The sequence below is a fragment of the Ictidomys tridecemlineatus genome, chromosome 2 (assembly GCF_052094955.1).
Source record: "Ictidomys tridecemlineatus isolate mIctTri1 chromosome 2, mIctTri1.hap1, whole genome shotgun sequence".
Classification (NCBI taxonomy): Eukaryota; Metazoa; Chordata; class Mammalia; order Rodentia; family Sciuridae; genus Ictidomys; species Ictidomys tridecemlineatus.
Genome location: NC_135478.1, coordinates 193,099,136 through 193,125,392, shown reverse-complemented (window position 1 = coordinate 193,125,392; position 26,257 = coordinate 193,099,136). Strand labels below are relative to the sequence as shown.

General features: G+C 34.1%; 1 protein-coding gene across 3 annotated transcripts in view; it reads right to left on the bottom strand.

Annotated features, from left to right (window-relative positions):
* Nucleotides 1-26,257, bottom strand: part of Thsd7a (thrombospondin type 1 domain containing 7A) — a 399,002-nt gene that overhangs the window by 234,869 nt on the left and 137,876 nt on the right. For all 3 annotated transcript variants that reach the window (XM_078040341.1, XM_078040342.1, XM_078040343.1), the window contains exon 2: nt 3,111-3,942. In XM_078040341.1, coding sequence (XP_077896467.1) covers nt 3,111-3,942 — 832 coding nt within the window. The remainder of the gene's footprint in view (nt 1-3,110; nt 3,943-26,257) is intronic.

The following is a 26,257-nucleotide window of genomic DNA, read 5'->3' as shown; positions in this document are numbered from 1 at the left end:
TTTTAAGTTCTTTCTATTTTCTTATCTTCTGGTTTTTTTTTGTTTTTTTTTTTTTTTTTGTGTGTGTGTGTGTGTGGTGCTGGGGAGTGAACCCAGGACCTCACTCGTAGTCAAGTGCTGTGCCTCTGAGTTACTTCCCCAGACCTTTATCTCTGTTTGAATAAAGGGTAGTGATTCAGAGTGGGCTTTCTAGCTCAGTCTCAAATCTTTCTGCTTTGGGTTCAGAAAACCACATTTCACCTAAAGTCTTTGGTTTCCCAGAGAAATGCGTAACACACTTTCATATTAACTCTTGGCCTGGGTAAGGCTCCAGTAAAGCCTTTGGTTCTCAAGCCTTTGAGATTCAGAATTCTCTTCTATTCCTTATGGAAATGTTAAACCCTCAGTCTGCAAGCTGCTAGTCTTCAGTTGGTAATGATTCGTGGTGGGCTTTCTAGCTCAGTCCTGCCTACCCAACATTCTGTTCATAATCAGACTCAAGGGTGTTTCAGCAGCCCCTTTCCCTGCCCCATTAAGGAGGTGGCACTGACTTGATTTTGAATGTTCACAAAAGCTGGCAAGACATAAAGCCCTCCTAAGTTTCTTCCCTCAGTTAGATCTCATTTTACCATGCTGCCAAATCTTCTGTATCAATTGTGGCTTGTTACTGTGACTGTTTCCTATTGTCATAAAAGAATGGGCTTTCATTTGCGCTTTTTATTCTTACAGATTTCAGTCTGTTCGAAAGCAGGAAATAGGGCAGATTTATCTTCTTCAGTTTGGGCATTTTAGCAGCAATTCTGTATTTACTTATGACAGCTTCCCCAAGATCCTTAGGTTTATCTGGCTAAATTCATTTAGTTATTATAAGAGGACATTTTAAACCTTGTTGAATGACTTTTTCTTTTATCCTCTTACATGATAAAAGTGTTTCTGAATGTGATGGACTGTCAAATGCTTTAATTATTAAATCCTTGACTTGTGGTCCTGTGCTTTGGTGACACTACTGTTTTACTCTTCACTTGATTGGCTTCATGATATTTTACTGTAATTTTGAGTAAAATATAGACCCAAATGCCTGGTTTTTGTCACTTTTTCACTAGAGCTTTATCTTTCTTGATCATACATGATAATTCATAGAAAAGAAAAATTGTAATAATCAATTTAATTGTTTAACATAAAGTTTTATTCATACCCTAATATGTCAAGAATATATGTAACTATCATTTTAGAGTTATAGTTTCATACAATATTTCTAATAAGATGTAAGCTCCTGACAAATAATTTGCACATTTTTAAGTTTATTTGCTTAATTCAAACAACTGGGTGGGAATATTAGGCTCTATGCAATGGTAGCTAACTATCCTAATTACACTTTTAATTGAGTAGTCAACATTAAATTACATGTCTACAGCATGCTAACTCAGTGGCAGCAGGAGACAACTCAAGTTGCCTTGGAGGCTCATTTCATTACTTGACAGGAGCCAAGTAACTAATATAACTGTAATAACCCCAGGAAAAAAAATCAGAAAAATCTCTGGAATAAAAATAGAAAAGAGCAAAACAAGGCTTGCACGGAAAATGCCCATCTCACTCATCACTCACACACACACACACACACACACACACACACACACACACACCTTCAAGAGTTTGTGAGAACCTGGAGAATGAAGGCAGGAATAACAGCCACTAGCAAGGCCAGGGCAGTGGAATGAGGAAACCAAAATGGAGAAAGAGCAAAGTACTCTACTGCTGGAAAAGAAGCACAACTGTATGAATACAAAAAAAGGCAAATATCCTAAAAGGAGCAGCTAGAAATAGGCTATTATGAGAAAGAGTTTGATCTTAGATTAATCCACTTGTTTTATTTACTCATTTATTTAAACTACATCCTCTTCCAAAAAGGATTTCCTCAATATTTCAAAATCCATACACAGCCAAATCACTAAGGCAAGAATGGGTAAAGGAAAAATACCGAGGGGGAGAGAAATGATAAAGCTAGTGGGAAAGCCTGGTAAACAACATAACATGCCACACAATCCTCTTTAGCTTCCCAACAGCCAGAGTAAACAGGAAAATGTGATCTGTTTCCAGGGGACATGAGAGAAACAATCCAGCTGCTCACCAGAAGCATATGGGTTGAGACTTCAGTGAAATTTATCTTATGCTTTTAATCAAGAGAACAGACTGTGTGATAAAGTAGATGACACTCTCAATGTCATTTTTACAATAAATATGATATAAAATTCCGAGTAATGATACTATAATTTCTTCAGTTCAGTCCAAATCATAACTTCATAAATATTTCAGTAAAAGCAATTATGCAAATGATCCAGATATGCCACTCCCAGATGGTCTGGTTTATCCAAGAGCAAAATTGAGACTGTCCAGAGAACATCATATCCTTTACATAATCCTCAATGAATCTTATTTTCACAGCAAATAAATCATAAATGAGGTAGTCTTTCATAATCTACTCATTATGTACCCAAAGATAATTTGCCAAATAATTTTCACCTAAGAAACACAGCCAATTCATTATGTTTTCTAAGCTAGGCCACTCATGATTAAACACCTTTTACTTACCTTATTTCCTGCTGATTCCTGTTTTCTTCTCTGGAGAGAATTACCCCATTTTATAAGATGTGCAAGAAAATTATACTTAGGTATAGCTCCCTAGGTCATTGTTAAGAGCAGATTTTGTTTATAGGGTAATTTTGAAAATGCTATAAACTTGAAGAGATTAGAAGTGTGCCTTGTTCTATTAACACACCAAAATAAGTATCTAAATTTAAAATCCCTATACTCCAGTCTTTATGTAAATTTGTTTTCTTTGATCATAGAGAGAAGCAGCACTATTGACCTAACTGAGCAGTGTCTTCTAGTGGAGAGTTGCTCATGCGCTAGACTTTTGAAAGGAAAGTTTGAATGCACTCAAGCAGTTTAGGACCTTTAACATGAGCAAAATAGAAACGTGGAGAATCCCACAGAAACAGATCAAAAGCCTTAAGCTTAGGGGTCGCTCACACTTGGTTGAGCAGGTGTGTATAGGTGTGTATTCCAGAAGTTGGTTTTAAACAGTGGTCTTGACAGATAGACACGTGTGGTTAACAATAATAGAATGTTACCTCAGATCAGCAGTCTTCCCGGTCTTGTTGGTGCACATGACCTCCCTGGTCTGATATCCAATCTGGATGTCCCAGTACTTGTTCTCTTGTCGGTTCTGTCTGTTCCTATTTCTCTTTTTCTTGATAAGTTCCCGGGCCTCTGGATCCTTGACTCCTTTGCCTCGGTCCTTTTCCCGATCTTTATTCTTTCCGCGTCTCCTGGCCTGCCTCACTTGCCTGGAGTGTGGCATGGAGCACGAGCTCCAGGGCCCCACCTGCAAGCTGTACATGCTCTCCTCCGCCTCGCAGGGGCTGGACTGGCACACCTGGAATTCGGTCAGGTTTGGACAGCCAGAGCCTCCAAACTGCGGGGGCGCCACAACATGCCGCGTCCGATGCTGGAGTCCGCTCCCACAGGTTTTGGAGCACTCGGACCACGGGGAGAACTCAGACACGATGCAATCTTGCTGGCAAGGAATGAGGCAAGCCTGTTCCAGGAGAGGCTTGGGCTCGAAGTACTCACAGATGATGTCCTCGGCAGGCATGTCTTTGTCTTTCTGGATGCACGTTATCTCTCTCACCTGAATGCCTTCTTCTCCCTTGATACACTCCAGGGGTTTCTCTAGGCTTTTTGAAATCACTGGCTGACACTGATTCCAGGGTCCCAGCCTCCAGTCGTACAACTCTTTGTGCCAGTCACACACTTTGAAACAGTTTTGCTGGTTACTGGGTCTTCCAGCCTGCTTACAGTTGCTATGCAACGTCGTCCAGCCCTCCACATGAGCACACCACACAGCCCTGGTTTGGATGCCTCCTGGACCACATTCGTCTCCCATGCATCGGCCCCATGGACCTAAAAAAAAAAAAACAACGCAGGAGTTAATAGTGCCACTAAAAGAAAACGACAAGTCACTTCACGTTCCAGACAGATTCCTCAAGACCTAGTACATTAACTTCCCTGAAGTGTAATAAAGTAGGTCTCTATAGGAACCTGTCAGAAAGGAAGAATCTCTACCAAGTATTTTTACAAAAGGGAACTGTGTCACGGTGCCTATATAAGGTAACTGCTGGGGCAATTTTACTTTGGGTCCTTTGGGGATTACTGAAAGTTTGCTTTTATTCATTTCCTTCGCTTTAGGTAGTTAGAAATCCTGGCTCATAAAGGACATCAGAAATTAGTCACAGCGAAAACCTATTACTCCTGCTTCACAACCATCAAATCCATTCTAGTAACTGGCAAAGAAAATGGCCCCTGGTGAAAGCCTGCTTCTCCAGCAGACTTGACTTTTCTTGGGCAATTAACTACTTTGTAGAACATACTCTCTTTCGCCTAATTTTTTATTGTTATGGCTGTTACTGCAAGGGTCTAATAGTTGTGTACTGTGCCTGCTGACAAAATTTAAAGTGTTGCCTTTCTGGTCACCAAAGCTGAGAATTGAAAAAAATCCTCATTTAATCACATTCAGGGTTTAAATTTACAAAAAAAAAAAAAAATCAAATGTTCTCACTTCTCTAGTCAAGTATAGACATGAATAAGGAAATTTAAATTCAACTGAAAGACCTTCTTCAATTTTCTGGATGTTTTGTTAAGGGGTAATTAGGGGTTTTATATATTCATTTTCTAAATATGAACTATTTGGTATTATAGAGTTATTTTTTAGGGAATACTTAAGTCCATGACTTTAATATGACATATTAGATTTGTATCTTAGAATCCTTCTTAGAAAAGAGAGAGAGCTTATATTTTTAATACTATTTCTTTTTCTAAGGTAAATAATAAGATTTTCAAAGCTTTAGCAGACAAATTCCAATTTATGAAATTAGAACTACATTGAAAAATGTAAAGATCATATTTGTTCCATGAACTTGAGAAATTCTTTGATGACCCTCAACTGTCTTCAACAGGTTGTGAGGGAAGGTAAGGGCCAGGTGAGGGCTCTAGGGTCCGCTGTCCACACATGCACACTGCTTCCTCCTTCCTCATTATTGCTTCTATAAAAAATGCTCTATTTTACTATTATTTTTATTCATGTGGAGATTATGTATTAGACTATGTCTGCAAGAAGCTTCTGCAGCTAAAGAGTGAAAACCTTTAAAGTAGGTCAATGGATTCATTCTACTGATGGGAATAACAAGAGACAGGAGGGGTAAGTGATTTGCCAACTTTACATCTTGAATGAATAACACAACCATTCTAGATTTTTCAATCCAGTTCTTCTGACTTTTAGTCACAAGATATAACCTGGATTTTAGAGATTAAGGTTCAGACAGCTTCTCCTATACAAAACAATTATTAGCCTACACAGAATGAAATATGAAAAATATGCTCACCAAATTTAATTAAAACAGTTAATTTTGTTTACCAAGAAAGAGGTTTAAAATTTGATTTTTTTCTTCCTTACAAACAGCATAATCGAGTTGTAAGTGGAAAAGAGGCTTACTATAAATACTGTAACTAACATTGTAACTGATCATTTCTACATTGAAAATAAATATGTTATACTTTATTTGTAATACCTGCATTGTTTCTTTATAAAGTTCTATGCAAAGAGCCATCAAGGACTTATAATGTATAAGGAAACAGTCTTCCCGGAGTATTGATTTGAAGACTTTAAAACTTAAAAACCTAATGGATAGACTGGCTGTAATAGCTCAGTGGTTTCTTCCACACAGAATGTACAACCAATGGATGTTTTACATTTGTCATTATACAATACTAAATGATGTTTTAATCCTACTTTTAACTTCCCAAAGAAAAAATATGTATTCACAATTCTGGTGATGTTTTCTTAGAGACTGACCAAGTATTCAATTTGGTAATCACAAAACCTAAGACACTTTTTAATAAAAAAAACCATAGGAGTATGTATAAAACTTTAGAATTATTTTACACATCATGACATTTATTTTCTTTTCACATTGTACCTAAATAAAATAGAAATCCATATTTTTCACCTTGAAGACAGCAAATAAATCTATCTGTATATTAGATTCTCAAGAGCAAATTACATGCCATTAGGTTTGAGATTCAAAAGATAAGTGTCTTGTACATATTCAGAATTCACCAACAGAATTCAGGAAAATTTCTTGATACATTAATGTTTTCTATCCTTAACATTAATTATGAAATTATACTGATTAATCAGATTGGAGCTACTAGAAGTTACTCTTTTATCCTTGAAATAAAATCAAAATATTTTATATCAAACTTATAAAACTGGCACTCAAAAATACTCAACTTATATGTTTACTTTGGCTGAACTATTATTGATGTGCCTTAACTAATTAATGAAAATTAATATTTTATTATATTTCTATAATTGTGATTTGACTTCACGTCTGTGGGTATTGCTGTTTAAGGAAAACACACATACCTCAAATGTTTGTTTTTCCTTATACTACGAAACAGAACTAAACAACACTATCTAATTCTTAAATTTGAAAATTACCCTAGACAAGATATAAAATGATTGAAGTTTTACATTCATAAATCAAATTGTAGCAAAACTCTGGGCTTTTAATTTACTTCTAAAATAAATGTGAAGTTGTTTACCTCAAAAATGATGGATGGTTCATGAACATAAAAAAAGGGAGAAATCTCTTCTCACACACTCTCAGAGTACCCTGTATATTTCACACATTGTGCTTATCATAATTTCAATGAGTTTGTGGAATAATTGCCCCTTGAGGACAGGCCTTTGTCTTGTACATACCATATACATAGAACAGGTTCAATAATATGTACTGAATAAATGAATTAAATCAGAAACAAAATCAAGAAAATAATTTCAGTTAATTTATGGTACAACATACAGATGCTTGTTTCACAGGTATGTGAAGATAAAGACAAAACATGTTTTTCTCTTAAGCCAGTTAAAATTATCTCTGATTACTAAGACTTTTGGTTTTTATGCACTTACTAAATAAATAAGAAGATGCCAGTAACATATTTTATTAATTTAAAAAACAGATATATATTAAATTACAATCAGAACCCACAGTATAATCTTTTAGAACTTCAATTTTTCATGTTAACTTTGTAAAATATTATATAATGCAAATATTTATCTCTAACATGTTATATATATATTTATGATTATACATAAATTATATATAATTTGGGGCTGTAACTAAATGTAAATAGACACAAGATTTTGACATTGCTTTGAGGGATAATTTTAGAATATCATAGGTATAAATTGTATTTGTTCTTACTCAATATTCTTTGCCTTTTGAGATATTTGTAAAGCACCTTTTCAGAAATAATGTTCGACTACAATATGAAAATAAAGTATTTTATTTCTACTCAAAATGTGTAAATGCCTTTAAAAATAAGAATAATGGTATCTTATTTATGAAGCCATAAATCAAATGTTCTTTTTCTACTTTAGAAAGAACAAAAATGTACTTCCTAAAAGGTGCAGGGAATATGTTTTTGTTCTTTAGGAAAAGTAAAATTTTTCTACTATGGTCATCTCTTTGAACATCAACTTTTGTATCTTTTTTTTTTTAATAATGTTGACACTACTACAGAAATTGTTCATCTATGATAATAGTTTTCTGAAAAGTTAATTTTAAAATTACTAGCTGACATATAGAAATATGGATGGGAGTTTTCTCAAAAGTAAAATTTATTCATTAGAAAAGTAAGATAATTCCAGGCTAGTGGCACACGCCTATAATCCCAGTGGCTCAGGACGCTGAAATAGGAGGATGACAAGTTCGAAGCCAGCCTCAGCAATGAAGAAGTGCTGAGCAACTCAGTGAGGCCCTGTCTCTAAATAAAATACAAAATAGGGCTGGGGATGTGGCTCAGTGGTCGAGTACCCCTGAGTTCAATCCCTGGTACAAAAAAAAAAAAAAGTAAGATAATTCTTAATTTGATGTTGCTTACTAGAAATAAGGAATATCACATGTGTATATACATCCTTTTACATGTTATATTTATACAAACTTCACACTTTCACTAATAAAATGGAACAATTAGTTACATTCCATTGTTTCATTGCACCTTTTTAATTTCCTGGCTTACATTTGGATGAATTTTATCAATTACTCTGTTCAAAAAAGAGAGAATTGATTTTGCAGATTTTAATATTATAGGCATTACATGGTTTATGTCAAATACCAGCAGGAACAAAGAGATTGAGTTCAAGAAAACTTTTAGACTATCTTACACTGATAATAAGTAAGAATTTCTGAAGTTTACTTAGGTAACAAAGAAGAGCTTACATTATAAATACAAATACATTTTAATTCCCATTGCAATAAGATTATCACAGATTCTTATTAAGCAGCTGCTCACAGATAACACTGTTGGGTTTATTTTATTCGAAGTCTATTTACATTGAGAACCAGAAGATAGTGTATCCCAAGGAAACTCCACAGAGATCTATAAAAACACCTACTGATGCAAAAATAAAAGAATAAAATGCATGAAGGCACCAGTGAAAGCAGAAGTGGCAATATAATCATGACAGAACCTAAAAAGAACTCAGGCACCTTGCAGCCTTTAATGGCTGTCTTATCTTTTCATTACACCTTGGGTATTGCACGTGTGTGCAATTAACTATCTCTTAAAAGATCAGATCTCTCTCATAGTACTCCTGATGGAGGGCTGTTTACTTCTGCTCTCCAAGCAGTCTTGAAATAATCACACATTGAATAGGAAGAAGGCCATTTCAAAAATTGTTCTTGACAACTAAGAATTGTTAACCCAATTAGTTAACATGTTTCAAGGTGCACAAATGCTTTAAAACAAATTTGAAAACACAATACTTAAACTGCTAGAGAAAACATAACGTCTCCTACCAAGTACAAGAGTGTAATATTTAATATCAAGTGTCTCTGCATAAATGTTGAAATTTAGCCCCACAATCTAATATTAAGAATGAGAGGGAGTGGTAATGAAAAAATGGTAAGGGAGATTGCTTTTAAACAAGAACAGTAAGAATTTCTACTGGTTTAAAACTTGCTTCCTTTATTGTTCATGTTCATGATTATTTAAAGAGAGCTTGGCATCTAATTGAACAAAAACAAAGGATAGGCAGCTTTCGCCTTAAGGGATTGGATAATGGCCCTTATGCATGGAAATGTATTCCTGTGTACAGATTTCTAAGATTGTGTTTAGTCAGTATCATGCAAAATGTTTCTAGGATGTGGGTCAATAAATATGTGTGGAACACTCAGCTTGACAGATTTTATGTAAATCTAGAGAGAAACATTGGATGTCTTATTCAACTAATAGGGAGCTAAACAACTGCTTATATACCCCAAATATTTATGTAAGTGATAGACTAACAACACAAATATTTTCACTTGCAATCAATGTAAGATTATGCAAAGCTGTAACAAAACGTTAAATGAATGCTACTTGGCTCAGTTTCCATGGGTTACAACTTTAAATGTGATTCTTCGCTAACTTCTCACAAACATCAATAAAATAATGAAATTATTGTTATTCCTGCTAAACAGGATTCTATAACATGTCTATTCTCTTCATGTCATTCAGAACTCTCTCTTTATTTCAGTCTACAAAGGACTGCCTTTTAAATTTAAAACTAGTATTTCCCCCACCATATTCAATACTGACTTCTTCTAAGACTGTTTTTTTATATGTCAAGGGCATGAGAACAATAAAAGGTTGAGTCTATAAAAGGCCACATTATTGACAGGTGGCCAGCAACTGTTCCAAAGGGCCTTATAAAAGATAAACACTATAAAAGAAGCACGAGAAAATTATGCAAACTACTTTCTGTCCTTGTTTGCTATAAAACTCTCAAATGAGTCAGTTTCTTGTTTGACTAAATATGTTTGCATCCTTCAAATAAGATAATGTGTTTTCTCCTTCTGGATTTGATTGTAGAACAGCATGTCCTACTTTACCAGCAGGATCAAGGAGAACACAAACAGCTTAGTGATATACTAAACTATTTCTTGCATGCCATAGGATCATGTTTTAAAATTTATATTTAACTAAAAAAAGAAAAGAAAAACTTGTTTTTACCAAGCAAATCAGTGTAAAAAAATAGAATGTTGCTAAATAATAGGAAAAAATGCCAATCTCACAAATCCCATAACCTAGAAGTAACTGGTCTTCATAATTTGCTTTCATCCTACTAGTCAATTAAAAAGTGCATCTAAATAAATTTGGGATTGTGCTACAATTATTTAAAAAAATTTAAGAATATGACTTCACAATATTTTATACAAATAATTCATTTTGGTACACACATAAATATTTGACCTACAAGACAGTTAATTTCCTTTGCTCTTCATATTTTCATATTTAGATCTATACTAGGGGTGCATAGGAGTTTGTTCTATCAATTTACCATGCTTTATTTAAGTGATACTTGTTCGGGGACATTTAGCACTTTCTTAATGGTTCCCATATTATGAAGAAAGTTACAATGGATACTGGACAGATAACTTGGCCAAATGCTTTGCAAAATTTTCAAACTTTTGACACACATAGATTATAAAAATAATGTAAAAATCCACTGAAATATACCTTTCTACCAGGAATTTATGAGCACATTCTCTTTTCTCCCCTCCCCTCTTGATATCTGCAAACTATTACTGCTCCAAATCTGGGAGCCTATATGGGGTCCTATGGGTTTATCTTCTTGGACAGTGAATCCTTTGACTATTTTGAACCAAAAGACAGTCTTTATTCCTTTAATTTCAATTCTCTTGTGTACTGTGGTCTAGAAATACCTCAAAACTTCTGTAAAATTGACAATATCCTTTTTATTTTTTTCAGCACTGAAACATAATTTTGCTGTTATGTACTCTTTTGATCTTTTGAAAGAATTTTTCTGTGGGCAAAAACAAACATGTAGGTTTTAATTATCTGTTTTGAAATAGTCGCATAAATTAGTAATCTAAATACCCAGAAACTATGGCACTTAAAATTACATTAGTTAATTTAAGTATGAATGTGTGCTCTGCCTAGTAGACAACTTTGTAAAGATTTATGAACACACAAACACAAAATAAATTTTGAATACTTACTGACCTAAAACAGCTTAAACTTTCATTTTAAAGCAAAAGAAGAGCTCATGGTTTCTTTGACTTGAGTTTTAATTTAATTTAATTTAATTTAAAATATAACTCTCAAATGACAAATCAGTTTGGTGCATAAGTAGAGATCACTGTGGAAGTCAAGTTGAGCTTTCATCTTCTATAAGTAATTAAACTTTAATAAGAAATTATATCAGTATCAAATTAAATGTTCAAAATTAGAACAGGCTTTGCAAATCTGATGAGAAATGAATGAGAAATCAGTGAGTAGGATAACTGATTTCATAATTGCTAAGTTCAATAATCTATTTTTAGGGTCTATCGAGTTTGATCTTTCCTAAGAAAATTACTTAACCTCTGTGGGTCTTGGTTTCTACATTTGCAAGATAAAATATGAACTGTCATTAACCCCCATCATCTCCTAACACATGCTAAGTCTCACCATTAGGAGTTATATGGTTTGAATATGAAGTGTCCCCCCAAAGCTCACATGGGAGACAATGCAGGAATTTCAGAGGAGAAATGATTAGGTTATCAGAATCTTAACCCAATCAGTGAATTAATCCCCTGAGATTGAGTGGTAATTGAAGTAGGAGGGTGTGGCTGGAGGAGGTGGGAATTGTGGTGTGGCTTTGGGATATATATATATATATATATATATATATATATATATATATATATATATATATATATATTGTATATTTGTATCTGGCAAGTGGGGACATTTCTCTTGCCATCATGTCATGATGGTCTGCCTCATCTTGAGCCCCTAGAAATGGAGTCAGCCTTTCTGGATGAAGACCTCTGAAACTCTAAGCCCTTAAATAAACTTTTCTTCCCTTAAATTGTTCTGGTCAGATCTTTTAGTCACAGCAGCATAAAAAGTTGACTAAAATAGAAATTGGTACTGAGATGTGGGGTCCTTGCTGTGACGAATCTGCCCATGTGGTTCAGAAGCCTTTTAAGCTGGAATTTTTAGATGTGTAGCAGAGCAAGTTGGAAATAGTTTAGATTGTTGTAAGTGGAGATTAATGGCCAAAGTAGGTGGGAGCTCAGATGACCAGAATGACTTTAGGACCAGAGGAGGATTCTGTTGGAATTTGGAGTATGTTATGTTCTGCCTGAGAAGTTATCTGCATTTCACTTGTGTCCTGAAACTTTCTGTGAGGCTGATTTTAAAAGCGATAGACTTCTTAATCTGGTGGAAGAACTATCTAGACAGCAGAGCATTCAAGCGATGGCTTGGCTATTGCTGGTGGCTTTTAGCCAAATTTATTGTGATAAACAGGAGCAGAAAACAGAGTGTAAAGATTCAGAAAAAGTTGATTTGAGAGGCAGGAGTGAAACTGGGACTAAGGAAGTTGTATTTGTTAAAGACAGTACTACCACTAAAGAAACGCAGAAGACTTTACTGAGAGACAATAAGAAAGGTGGCTTGAGGGCATCTCAGGAGCTGGCAAGACCACACCCATCTCAAGCTCAAGGCAGTAAAGGTCAAAGTTCCCTGAGAATAGACTAATGGGGCACCCTTCTTGCACAAGGGGGCATAGGAAGTTTTTTCAAAGTGCTCAGCCTACCAGACACTGAGAAGTTGCCGCAACAAGGGTCCCTGGTAGGGACTACTTGTTGCAACTAGCAGTCAACTACTAGTCAACTACTGATTGACTACTGCTAGAGATGGAAGCAGACGTTGGTGTCAACCTTGTGGTGCTGGTTCTGCAGGAATGCAGGATGCTGAAGTTCATGGAGGCTTCCACCAAGATTTTCAAGGAAAGCCTGGGAGGCCAGGCAAAGTGCAATATGGTTGGAGTTCCTGCAGGTGCTCCCTGAGAAGGCAAGGTGTAGAGATTTGAAGAGGAAGCTAAAGCTTCAGTGGAGACCCCCATGATTAAAAATTGCCAGTACTGTGAGACATCATCTTAGGAAAGCTCCAGGAATTGAACAGAGACAAACCAAGAGAGAGGCCACTTGGGCTGCAACCAATAAGGCCACAGAGGCAGAACTACATCTGCCCTTTGGAGAGGACATCACAATGTCATGTGCCCCTGATGCCAGACATGGAGCTATAGGCCTTGTTTGCCCAGCTGGATTTTGGTCTATCTTTGGTCCTAATCCTTCTTTCTATACCCCTAATTTTGTGAATGGAAATGTTTACTTGGTACCATTTTAAATTGGAAATTTATAAATTGCTTTTAATTTTACAGGAGCTCACAATGCAAGGTTGTCTTGAGCGTCAGAGGAGAATTTGGCCTTGAACTTTTGGACATTTTTGGAACTGTTGAAACTAGAGGGACTCTTGGAAATGGACAAAATGTACTTTGCATTATCACATGGTTTTAAGCTTTGGGGAGCCAAGAGCAGAATATTATTGTTTGAATGTGAGGTGTCCCCCAAAAGCTCACATGTGAGACAATGCAGAAACTTTAGAGGAGAAATTATTGGGTTATCAGAGTCTTAACCCAATTAGGGAATTATTCCCCTGATAGAGATTAACTGAGTGGTAATTGAAGTGGGAGGGTGTGTGGCTTTGGGGTATATATATTTGTATCTGGCAAGTGGAGACCTTTCTCTCTCCTTCTTAATGGGAAGCTGCTTCCCTTTGCCACACTCTTCCTTCATGATGGTCTGCCTCACCTTGAGCCTATAGAAATGGAGCTAGCCTCCTGTGGACTAAGACCTCTGAAACTGTGAACCCTTAAATAAACTTTTCTTCCCTAAAATTATTCTTTTCAGATCTTTTAGTCACAGCAGTGAAAAAGCTGACTAAAATAAGGAGGAAAATATGTGATAAAGTTGTGTAAAACCTTTTTGTTACACAAAAATAATCACATTTTTATGTGATAATATTTTAAAGTGTGCATAATCAGAGATAATTTCTTTAGGGTAGACTCTATTAAAGTGAATAACTGGGTCAAAGGATTCGATGATTTTGCACTTTTTAAATACATGTTGCTCAACTGACTTTTCATAGAAGCCTATGGAAATCTACAGCCCATCACTACATCCTGATAGGCATTAGCTATTATAATAGCTATTTTGTTAATTATATACATATGAAAAATCCCACTGTTGTTTCAATTGAATATTTATTACATATGACTTTGAACAGTTACCTTCTGTTCTGTGAATTGTTCTATTAGTTTCTATATTTTTCAGTTATCTCAATGACTGTTGTTATCTCAACCTACTTATTTGATGATATGAACATTTTCTATGATCATTAAAATGTATTTTCTACTTGGTATTTTATGATATTTTTGTTTATGATATTTCCTGTCTTTGATATGCAGGCTTTTCACTACCACAATCTTATATTCCCTTCTCTGTTTTCAACTGAAAATGAATTTTCAGGTACAGAGATTCATAAATATACATTAAAAAGTTTCATCTTTTTTATAGATTCATCTGAACAAAAATATATTAGATTTATCAGGAACTCATTCTGAGAATATTATAGGCCACTATATGAACATTTTATTTTTTATGTAGTTTTACCATAATTTTACCAAGAAAATACATGTAGTATGATTGAAATCTACTTCTTAGCCTAAAAACATGGCATTAAGAGGTGCCTCAAACACTGTATTGCTAGATTGCATTGCTAGATTTTATTTTAATGCTACATTTTATTTATGATTTGCATAGTTTATAGTATGTTTTTGTTTAGATGATCTCATTCAATCTCTTCATCAAGTGCTCGATATGAAGAATAAAGATTATGTTATTCTCTCTAGTAGAACTAATCTTAACATATCTAAAAAAATATAAATCAATCAAACTCTCAACTATTTCTATTGTTTCACTGGATGTAGTTATGTATCCAAAAAGAGAAAAAGTGATATTAGCTGTATTTGAGCAACCCAAGAAGGGAAATCATGGTTCCATAATGAAGAATCCCCAACTTCTGAATAAGATCCCATTCAACTAAGGGTATGCTAAAGTCAGTTTTTTAAGGAAAAGTATTCTTCAGGACCACAGATGCTAATTCTGTGTTTTCCTTCCAAACTCATAAACTTACCCAGGGGGGAAAATGGAGATTGCTAGAATTTTTTACTACAAAAGGAAAATGTGATACCAATAGCCTCGATAAATATTCAAATTAAAGAGTTCTATTTGAACAGTAACACTCACTGTCATTCCAAAACAAAAATATCCCATTATTCCCCCACCCCAAATAATTACAACCAAAATAAGAAAAACAACAAACAAAATCTGACAGTTTCATGTGACTGGCAGCAGAATATTTATGAAATAAGGACACAAATACTAAGTTCCATACAGTTGAAGATATGCCAAATCATTAGTGTATACTGTTTTAGAGAAAGGATTTAAGGTTGCAACATTAACTCTAGTGAATATAAATGCTCTTTATTTATTGAAATAGTTTGTCTTAGCATTAATGTTAAAATATAACACTAGGAAATATACAATTCCCTAAAAAATACAGAATGCACAAAATTTTCTAACCACATCAAATTAGAGATCTTCGGTTATAATTGTCTCAAAGTGAATCACTTTGACATATTTGCCAGTCTGATACAATGCCAAGGGCGTCAGGTCAATGGAATCTTTAGAAATAAAAAATAATCCTCTTTATTCCAGGGAACCATGACAAAATAGTAAGTGAAATCTTTATATAATCAATCATAGTTAAAAGCATGCTTTTTTGGGATTATTCTAAAAGTATAATTTGAGACAAATGCCTATATGAAATCAACTTACTTTAAAAGTAATTCCATGGAGCAGGGATACGGCACAAAGGAAATAAAACTGGGAAAGGGAATCAAGGAAAAACCAATGGAAGTATATGTCATCAATTCGTCTACTACAATAGGTATTTTGTTTTGACTATGACAGACCTTCTGAGAAACTTTATGAAATATATTTCAAAATTGTTAGTTTATAGTGTAGAAGGATTAAGCATTTCTTCTTTAATTCCTGCTCCTCTCTGCTCAAATTTGCTTGAAGAAGTTTCCTGGTACAGCCTTGCACTACTCAGATATCCTCATTCTGCCTAGTCACAGTAATGACCAGCACACTATCTGTAAATATAGTTTTTTCCCCTGAAGCTAGGTCCTCTGGTTCAGCAGAGTTTAAGATTGTGGATATAGAGACCACAGATTCCTGAAATGGGTCATAAGGAATAATGGGGAGAGGGCAAACCTAATTCACCAATGGTTTTTAACCCATGCATTTGAGCTTTCATAGTAAAGCAGCCTTTTTTGTTTATTGACTCAGTGCATCCTGGAAAACATTTCTCCAATCATACAATTTGTTATTTCTGAATGTAAGCCTTTAATAGACCATATCACTATCCTAATGAAGACAACTGCTTTCAGGAAATGAGATCTATAAAAGTACCACTGACTTCTATTTTCATTGCCCATTGTCATATCTCTTTACTATAAGATACGTCCTTTTTAATGAAGCAATATTGTACAAATATAAGTATATAAGTCTTAAAAATCAATCATTCTGCAAATCCTCTGATAACAGTGCTGGTGGAAGTACTGCAGTCATAGGAGGAAGACCTATATCCAGAGTTGTTGTCAATTCTAATTCCAATGCACAGCTGTCCCATTTGTGATAGAAAATGTGTGATATAATCAACTGGCTGGCTGCTGCTTGAAGGTTAGTGATTAGCAGTGGCAATAGCTAGACCAATGTTAGTGAGAGGAAGCTATACTATTGTGTCCATCCATAACAAACAGATGCATTGGTCATTTTGAAGCTAGAGGCTGACATGCATTCACAGGCCAAATTTTTGTCTTCTTAAATACTCTTTTTTGTTTATGATGTAGATACTCAGGGGTGAGCACTAGTGCAGTCCACAAAGACCTATTCTTTACTCTCATCGGACATCCATCTCTATGCTCTTTCTCTAGACTTCCATGTCTCTAATGAGCTAGCTATTTTCCATTGCTTAGAAGTCCATAAATGTCTGTATTATCCCTCAATACAGAGTAAAACTAAATATAGGCTCACAGGTTGTTGTCATGGGAAGATTGCCCTTTCTTTAGGGCCACAAAAAAAATGGGGCTGTTTGTATTACTGCAGATCACTTATAAGTAGTACCAATATACTTCAATGAGCCATTAAGCCTGAATTTTTTTTTCTCTTTTTGATTGGACTTAATAAATCCCTTACAAACCCTGAGTTGAGGGAGAAAAATTTACGTAAAAGGGGTACCTCATCTTCGGAATCTATCTGTGTCTGATTCTAAATGCTCCACTGATGTTGTATGTTAAATTTTAGCTGCACCCTCCCAATCATTATATTTTATTTGTTGGGTTTCATAATAGCTATCTCAGGATAGAGAACTATAGTCAAAGAGCTAGTTGGTATCTAGCATACATCGTCTACTGGGACCCAGTAGCAAATCAGGACAGGGTGTGTGTGTGTGTGTGTGTGTGTGTGTGAGAGAGAGAGAGAGAGAGAGAGAGAGAGAGAGAGAGAGAGAGAGAGAGAGAGAGAGAGAGAGATTTTTTTCCTAAAGGGAGTAACTCTCTATTGCAGAAAACATGGTATTTCTTCCAAACCCAAGTTATCTATTCTGCAACTCTCCTATTAGAAATAGCCAGAGATTCCACATAGTCATTTTATGTAACAGAAATATATCTCATAACAGCAGATCTTCTGGGCCACTATGTTCGGTGTAACTGAGAAGCTTAAAGCAGCTTGGACCTGCTAGAGAGGTATCTACTCTGAGATTCATTCTGAACTAACATTCTTTCAATTCAACCAATAGATTATAGCAATATTCCTAAGTATCTTTTATGATGCTTTCAGAATGCAAAGAAGGTGTAGTAGGTAGCCAACCTCCATCAAAGTCACAATGGCCCCATTATTATGGCACTTATGCTTTTCTATACTTACCCATAGTGAATATAGATGACTTGTGTGACTACTATGATACTGCAGAAATACTGAGGTAAAAAAAAAATGGCTTCGATTTCCCCTTTTTCTTGATTCATCATGGGAATATTCAAGCAGCATTTTGAAGATGAGAAACTTCAACCTCCTGTCCACAACATGTGAGTGACCCATAATCCCCTTGGAAGCAGATCCTCCAGCACCAGTTAAGCTTTCAGATGACAGCATTGCTGACCAATGTCTTGACTCATGGTAGACCCTAAGTCAAAAACACTCAGCTGAACTGTTCCTGAATCTCTGGCATAAAGCAACTATGAGATAATAAATACTTTGTTGTAAGCTGCTAAATTTTGTTATGCAGCAATAGATAATTAACACTGATTAGAGTACCTGGAAGACATATGCTGCATTAACGAAAAATCTAAAATAAGGGTCTGGCATATTGGAGTTGAGCTATGGGTAGAAGTTGAAAAAATACAGTAAAAGCTAAAGGAGGCTTAAAGAGATAGAAGTGGCCTGAGGGCACTAAAGGTGGCTGCCAATAAGGACTTAAAAGCAGCAGGGAGAATGTTACTGGAAACTTGAGGAATGGGGGTTCTTGTTATATCATGACAGAGAGCTTAGCAATACCTACATTATCATGGAAAGTAGAAATTTCACCTAACTTATTGGGCAATCTGGCTACAATTTCCACACAGTGATGAGGGTGCTACCTTGTCTTTCTTCTTAGGACATCTCTAATACTTACCATTTCTTGTTCACCAAATGAAACTGGTATAATGTTATAAATATAAAGAAACAGCATGATATTCGGAGCAATTTCAAGTCAATCAAGGTCCCTGGTAACTATATCTTAGTGGATACAGAAGTATTAATCTGGCCTGAGGTAAAAAAGTTAAAAATGTTTTGCAGTAAAAGCAAGAAGTTTTTTATCTTTCTTATTAATGAGAATTGAATAAAAATTACTAAATTGTTATCTGCATGTGTTGATTTTGTCTTTTATAACAGCTGAAATTAGGCCTGTGTTTACTCTAGCTTGCCATTATCTTCCAAGAGCCATCCAATTTTATTATCTTCTTTTCAGGGTCAAGAAAATTGAACAGGAATATGAGGTAGACCAATTCCTCTGAATATTTTCAGTCCTTGATGCAACACTAATTTCTGGAATTCTTTCAAGGATGTTATGCTGAGAGCTCAATACAAAATGCTTAACTTTCTAGTGAAGTTTCTAAGTGAAATGATTTACCAACACTTAGTAGGAAGCTACTACTTTTCAGTATAGCAGGCAATAAAGTAAAACGTTTATTCGCTTGCTTCTATTAACCACTGACCAAGAATGAACATATGAAAGTTTATATTAACTCCCTCATAATTTCAGATAATGCATTTGTGCATGAATGAACTCTGAGCTGCTTTCTGGGTGCATCTTATGTCACAGTGTCAGAGAAACCCCAGAACAGTCAACTGCTCAGTGGATGGCAGTTGTAGTTGGACCAAACCTATGTGAATCTGATTAAACCTGTGCAAAACTTGAAGCCACAGGAGTTACTGGAGTTGGAAGTGGAATCAAGAGACAACATATGACTAACTAGTGGAGGAGGTATTCCCCCCAACTCAGGCCAAAGTCATATATTTTCTATAAATTCATAAACCCTAGGATTGAAATTGCTAACGACTGAATACATCTGCATTTCATCACATTTATTTACTAATTAAATATATATTTAGTGAGGACATATAATGTGTTATATGCTGTCATAGCAAATAAAATAGATGATATATAGTAAAAGAAAGCACTACAACGGATGAAAACAAAACAAATGTCCAACAACAAATGAATGGAGAAGTAAAATGTGATATGCTTATACTGAAATATTATTTCGTTTAGAAAGGCATTGAATTCTGGTGCTACGATGTTGATAAGTCTTGAAACATTATGCTAAATGATATAAGCCAAAGGCAAAGGACAAATGTTATATGATATTACTTATATGAATACCTAGAATTCATAAAGTCAGAAGGTAAAATGGTGGCTGGTAGGGGCTGAAGCAGAGGAGTATGGGAAACTATTAGCTGATGGGTATAGAGTGTCAGTTCAGGATGATGAAAAAATTCAGGAGGTGGGTGGTGGCGATGGCTATACAATAATGTGAATGTATTCATTCCTTTGAATTGTTCACTCAAACTTACATAGTTAAAATGATAAATTTAATGTTATGTATAGCTTATACATATTTAAAATATATGTGCAGTTATCAGAAACTTAAGCCAATACTTTTCATATTCATATTTATAATCCTCTGAACTTTGGGAAATGTTTCTGGACATAGCAACATAATTTTAAGATTCTGGTGGAGTTACTGCCAAGTTCAAATCCTTAGGGAACTCCAAATTTCCTTAAACCTAAAGGCAATTTATTTGAGACCTTCAAAAAAAAAAAAAAGAAAAAAAAGGAAGGGCTAATTATAGATTCAATAGGCTTTTCCTTGTCTTATTAAACACTGAAAGCAAGGAAGCGAGTGAAAGGGCATCTCAGGGATATTATCATTATCATCTTAGAACGAGTGCCTACTATATCAAATCAGTAGTAAGTAGAAATAACATATCCCAAGTTCATCTCCTGATGATGCTACATTGTTAGTTGTGTACCTTAAGGACTATAATAGTTTTAGCCAATAATTTAAGTTGTGGATATCATCTTAATAGATTAGAATATAAAAATGAAATAAAAATAACAATTTTTTTGACTTTTATGTTGTTTTTATTACACATCTAGGAATACATTTTATTCTTGATTCTTTAGGACATTTTTTTTATCCACACTTGAGTTAACAAATGTCTGTATGACGGTGACTTTTTTATTTTTTATCAAGTACATTTATAGCTATATATTAAATTTTAGTACTCCTTCGCATAAAATAAACCAATCCCATAAAACAGGACTAAAGTAAAATTCCCCTAAAGTTATATAATAATTAATAAAGTTAAACAAAAGAGAAAAGAAAATAATGTCAATTGCTTCCTATCTAGGACTGGGGCACAGCTGGTTTCATTACAAATAATTATTAAGGGTCAGAATACAATTCAATAGTTCCTTCAGAAGCTACTGATATATACTGAGAAAACTAAGAAGTATGACTTCTTTACAAGAGATAGTAAAGCCTTTTTTCATAGTTAGTCTTAATAAATAGCCATATGTATTGCTACATAATTTTATAATTGCTATATAATTTTTATCCCCTAAATGCTATAATTGTGAAGAATTAGAAAAGTCAATAATTCAAGTAAAGAAAACATTAAATTTCCAGCATGTTAGCTGGTAGGTATGTGAGGTTCACAAATATTCTTTCTGAATAACTTTTGTTCCCAAAATATATCATCTCCAGATGAAATTATCTTGGCAGAACCAATTTAATCTTTCCAAAATCCATGTGTCCAAGGGTAACAAATGTGATTTAGGGTAATGATTTGCATCATTAGTGACATGGAAATATCAATTATGATAGACAAAAATGAAGTGCATATTGTAAAATTAAACATTAATTCAAAATAGGAAAAGGCCAGGCATGGTGATGTATGCCTGTAATCTCAGCAGTTTGGAAGGCTGAGACAGGAGGCTTGTGAATTCAAAGCCAGCCAGCAATGCAAAGCACTAAGCATCTCAGTGAGCTCTGTCTCTAAATAAAATACCAAATAGGGCTGGGGATGTGGCTCAGTGGTTGAGTGCCTCTGAGTTCAATCCCGAGTATGCACCCCCCAAAAAGAGATTACAGTTAAAAATCTGAATATAAATGTTTCTATTTTCCACAGAAGCCAGTTGAGAAATAGCTTATTTTTCAAGAAGGATCTTCTTAACTTATTTATTATAGACAACAGATTTACATAGCATATAGTGTGTATTTATTCTATAAAAGACATTATACTAAGTGTTTTTTTCATGCATTTCACCTTTAAAGGCTTATAACATCTTGCCTGATAAGGTTAAATAGCATTATTTAATAGCTGTTTCACTAGATATAGTTATTTTATTTTTATTCACTTACTTATTTTATTTTTTGTTATTTCATGAATTCAAAATCTGAGAATTTGCAAGCACTGATAATTCCAAACAAAGAAATAATCCCTATGGTACAACATTTTTTAGTAGTTTATTTTAGTATATTTTTTAGGAATATTTTTTAGTCTAAGTTGTTTGGGCTTTGCTTTCATGGTAATTTGTTTATAACCATTTCCTCTGAGAAATACTCTTCCAAAGGCTCCAAGCCCAGAGAAGGAGAGTAAGACCGACTTCAAATATTTCAGTTGTGTTTTTGAGAAGGTAAGCCCACAATCAATTCTATACACAATGATTCAGTAATATCCTCAACAAACCCAATATAAGGACTGGCTGAAGTCCAGTTCATACTAACATTTTTGCCAAGAAAACCCATCAAAGTCAGGTGCTTTAAAATAAGCATCACAAATTCAGAATGCCTTTTCTTTACTGTATGTTTCTCAAAATAAGTTAATATAAAATGCAATTAAATTGACTTCTCCTCCATTCACTTGAATGAATAATCTATTGATTATTATTGTTCTAAAATATTCACTACCACATAATATAGGTCACCTTTGTGTATTTACTCTAAATCACTGGAGATAACATAGAGAAGATGAAGAAGTACTATGCAAGGTAGTCTGTATAGGAATTCAGTGTTAAAAGACATATTTTCTGTTAAATATCTGATATTTTCAGAGTCTATGAAAATTAATAACCTGAATTCTAGGGCCTAGAATTGTATAAAGAATCTATGGAACTTTACTAATAAAATATAATACATAAATGTACTAATTATTAAAAGTTATTTGACCATTATTTTTTACATAATAATTCTAGCTGAAATATAGGGTAAATGTAAGAAAGTCCTAAATTTAGTTACAAGGCTATAGCTGGATTCAGTGCATGCTGAGTATTTCTAATTCTGATACAAAGTTGTAACCTCTAGTAATAAAGTTAGATAACCAGTTTTATCTTCAAAGAAATGTCACCCCAAAAAGTAGTGCTGAATATGTATATAATTCTGTTAATTGCTCTTTAATAAATGTAGACTAAACATTTTATCTTTAACTACCCAAATTTACTTTTAGCCAGAAGCAATAAGATCTCATTGAAAATTAAGAGGTCAGTGATGAACATCCACTTTCTTATTTCTTTACAATGCACATTTGTTCTGTGTTTGGCTATAATTTTTTTTCTTGAATATTAAATTTCTATGGGTGACAAATTTTACTAAGTAGTAATAATATAAAACTCACAGGATATTAGTACCAGTTTAAGAGGCCAGTGTATATTTCAAGATACATCTTTAGTGCTTTTGAAGACACAGCTAGATAATATTTCTTTTGTTTGATTTAAAATCGTAGAATGAATGCAGTTTAAAAACATAATATACATCAATTGAAATTAACTGAGAATGCTTAGGCACATGGTTTACTGAGTATTTGGTTCCAAGAAAATGACAGAAAATTAATTAAGGCAGATGGTTAGATGAGGAATAAGGAAGTTGACAGTTGCACATTTAAGGAAATAATAACACTTAAAGCTGAAGGATACCTCAGTGGTGAATAATGCAAGATTCTGTAGCCAAGATCTTAAGATCATCAGAAATTAACTGCACCTATACTGTTATTATCCATGCCAGGTCAGAACTTTGGTGTCCTGACTTCCCAGCTCAGTATTCTTTGATTCTGTTAATAGCCTTTACTTAATTCATATAAATATCTTACAATGGGATGGTGTTTCTCAAACTTGTTATTACATTTCAAAGTCCTTTCAGGTTCCATAAATAATTCATTAAATCATGATAAAAAATTATAAAATATCATAGAATCTGTGATTTTTAAGAATCTACAGCGATTCTGTAACAGTGGTTCTCAATCTTTCATATAGAATCAGTGAAATATGTTTATTTTTAGGCTTGAGTGGAAAGACTCCTGATGGAGTTCACTGCTTTTTAGAGTTGCTGATTCTGATACTAGACAACTTTACTTACCTGAGATTTCTTCTCTGTATGCCCATAAAATCTTCTTCTCTAAAAATTGTATTCTAACACTTTCCTGCTAGCCTTTCAAGTATGTATAAACACCCAACTAAATACTCTTCCTCCATTTTTTTCTTATTCTTAGAAAAGACTCCTAGTTATTATTAGATGTGCTGCTTTTCTGGGGCAGTGATAGATTGCAAAATAATATAAGAAGAATATGGGAACTAGTAAAGAAGCTAAAATGAAATAGAAAATAATCAATACCTAAAATATTTCACTATTTCCATATATCTTTTATTTTTATTGAGATTTAAAAAAGGTAAATAACTTTATACCCATTTCAACACAACATATTTTGCTAACTCAGCTTGCACACTCTGTTAAGGTTCAGGATATGTTGACTTGCACTATGCTGTTCAGTGAAGTTCCTTGGTCATTATGGCTATGGCCACTATTTTGATGAGCAAGTCAGGCTTATAAGTAAAAATTCACACATTGAAAATCTTGGCCTACATACCTATTCCTTCTATGAATTCTAACTGGAGAATCTTGAGGACTTAGATCTGTTTCACCTCTAAGCTCCTCCTGATCCCTTATTCAGCAACCCTCACTGGTGTAAGCTCTTGAGGTGCAACATGTCCAGGTATCAGTATCTCCAAATCATTTTCTCTTCAGAGGCTATAATAATCTATTGCATGGTGAAAACTTGGTATAATTGTATTACATTTGAAGATAAACACTCACAATGTATGTGTTTATGCTTCCACACAGTGTATGTAAGTACAATGCTATGAGGACTAAGAATGAATATGTGGTGAATGCTTAACACATCTGCATCAATTAAGTATTCTCTTGGTGAAAAAAATGAGAAATTTTAAAATCAAAATTTTATTCATAGTAAATTCTCTTCTTAGGAATTAATTCCCGTGCTAAAAATGTTGTGAGCATTTAATCCTGGGTGGCTATTATTTGCTTCAGTATAAAAGTAATAGGGATTAATAGTTCACAGACAATCTCCAGGTTAAGACTCATCAGTTGGATAAGAGAAAACTTATGTTTGGATTACCTAGATTGTGTTCCTTACCAGAATTTATCTTCAATTATTTCTCTTAGATGTATTTACCTTGGCTACTGGCCTTGGCTTAAATCTCTTATTTTTTTTAACTAGTCTTTAAATTTATGTTCTTCAAATTTGAAGAAATAGTATATATGATATATTCATAATAATATCTGGTTAATTGAACAACTACATTCATTTTAATTTCATTTGATAAAAAACTGGGCCTAGAATTTTAAGCACGCAGATATCACTACCAATCCAAAAAATTAGTCATAATTATTTCTCTCCTCACTTATTCATGAACTTGCTGAGTTAATAAATGTCTAAAATTGGAATATTTTTTCAAACATGTTATCATTACTGGAAATTCTAAGTATGTTTTAATGTGAAAAAAGAAAGTATAAACATTTGTTATCTTACTTTTAAAAATACAACAAAGAAAAAAGGATTAACTGTTGATTATTCCAAACAGATTCTGAAGTAACTTCTATGTGACCTGTTAAAACTGCCAACTGTTAAATTATATAATATCCAGCAGTCATTATTTTAATTAACAGGGTAAGAAGACATACATCTTAGCAAGATCATCTTAATAGTATGCTTTAACTTTACCATATATCCCTAGTTAATATTTAATACTTACACATATTAGGGTGAGATGTGTGCCTTCTAGTCAAGTTTTTAAAAAAGTAGAAAAATTAATACCCTATAGAAGCCAGACATTAAATGTTTAAGGGGAATCCATAGGTTAGTGGAAATAATGGATTTTAGGTGATAGGTAGAAACGGAAATCATGGAACTTGAGTCTGAATAGGTACAACTGTCTGAGTAGAGAGTCCCAGGAATAGGGATCACGAACAAAACCAGGAAATACAGACGGGCTAGTTGGGCAGTTGAACATAGATGTAGGAAAAGAAAAGGAAACCTGAAATCCACTGTGGAAACCTCATTGTGGATGACCTCAACGTTAATATACATACTCACAATGCTTCACTACAGGTAAATCCTACTTTCCTTCAATAGCCTCCTTTAATTGTACTCATCTGTCTCTTCTCAAGTTATGTAGTTTCAAGAGGATTACTCACATGATCTGTCCCAAATGTTCTAACAGATAGCTGGATTGTATCATCTATTGCTCACCAACTGTCTCAAGTATGCAAATATATTTCTACAATAAGATTTTAAAC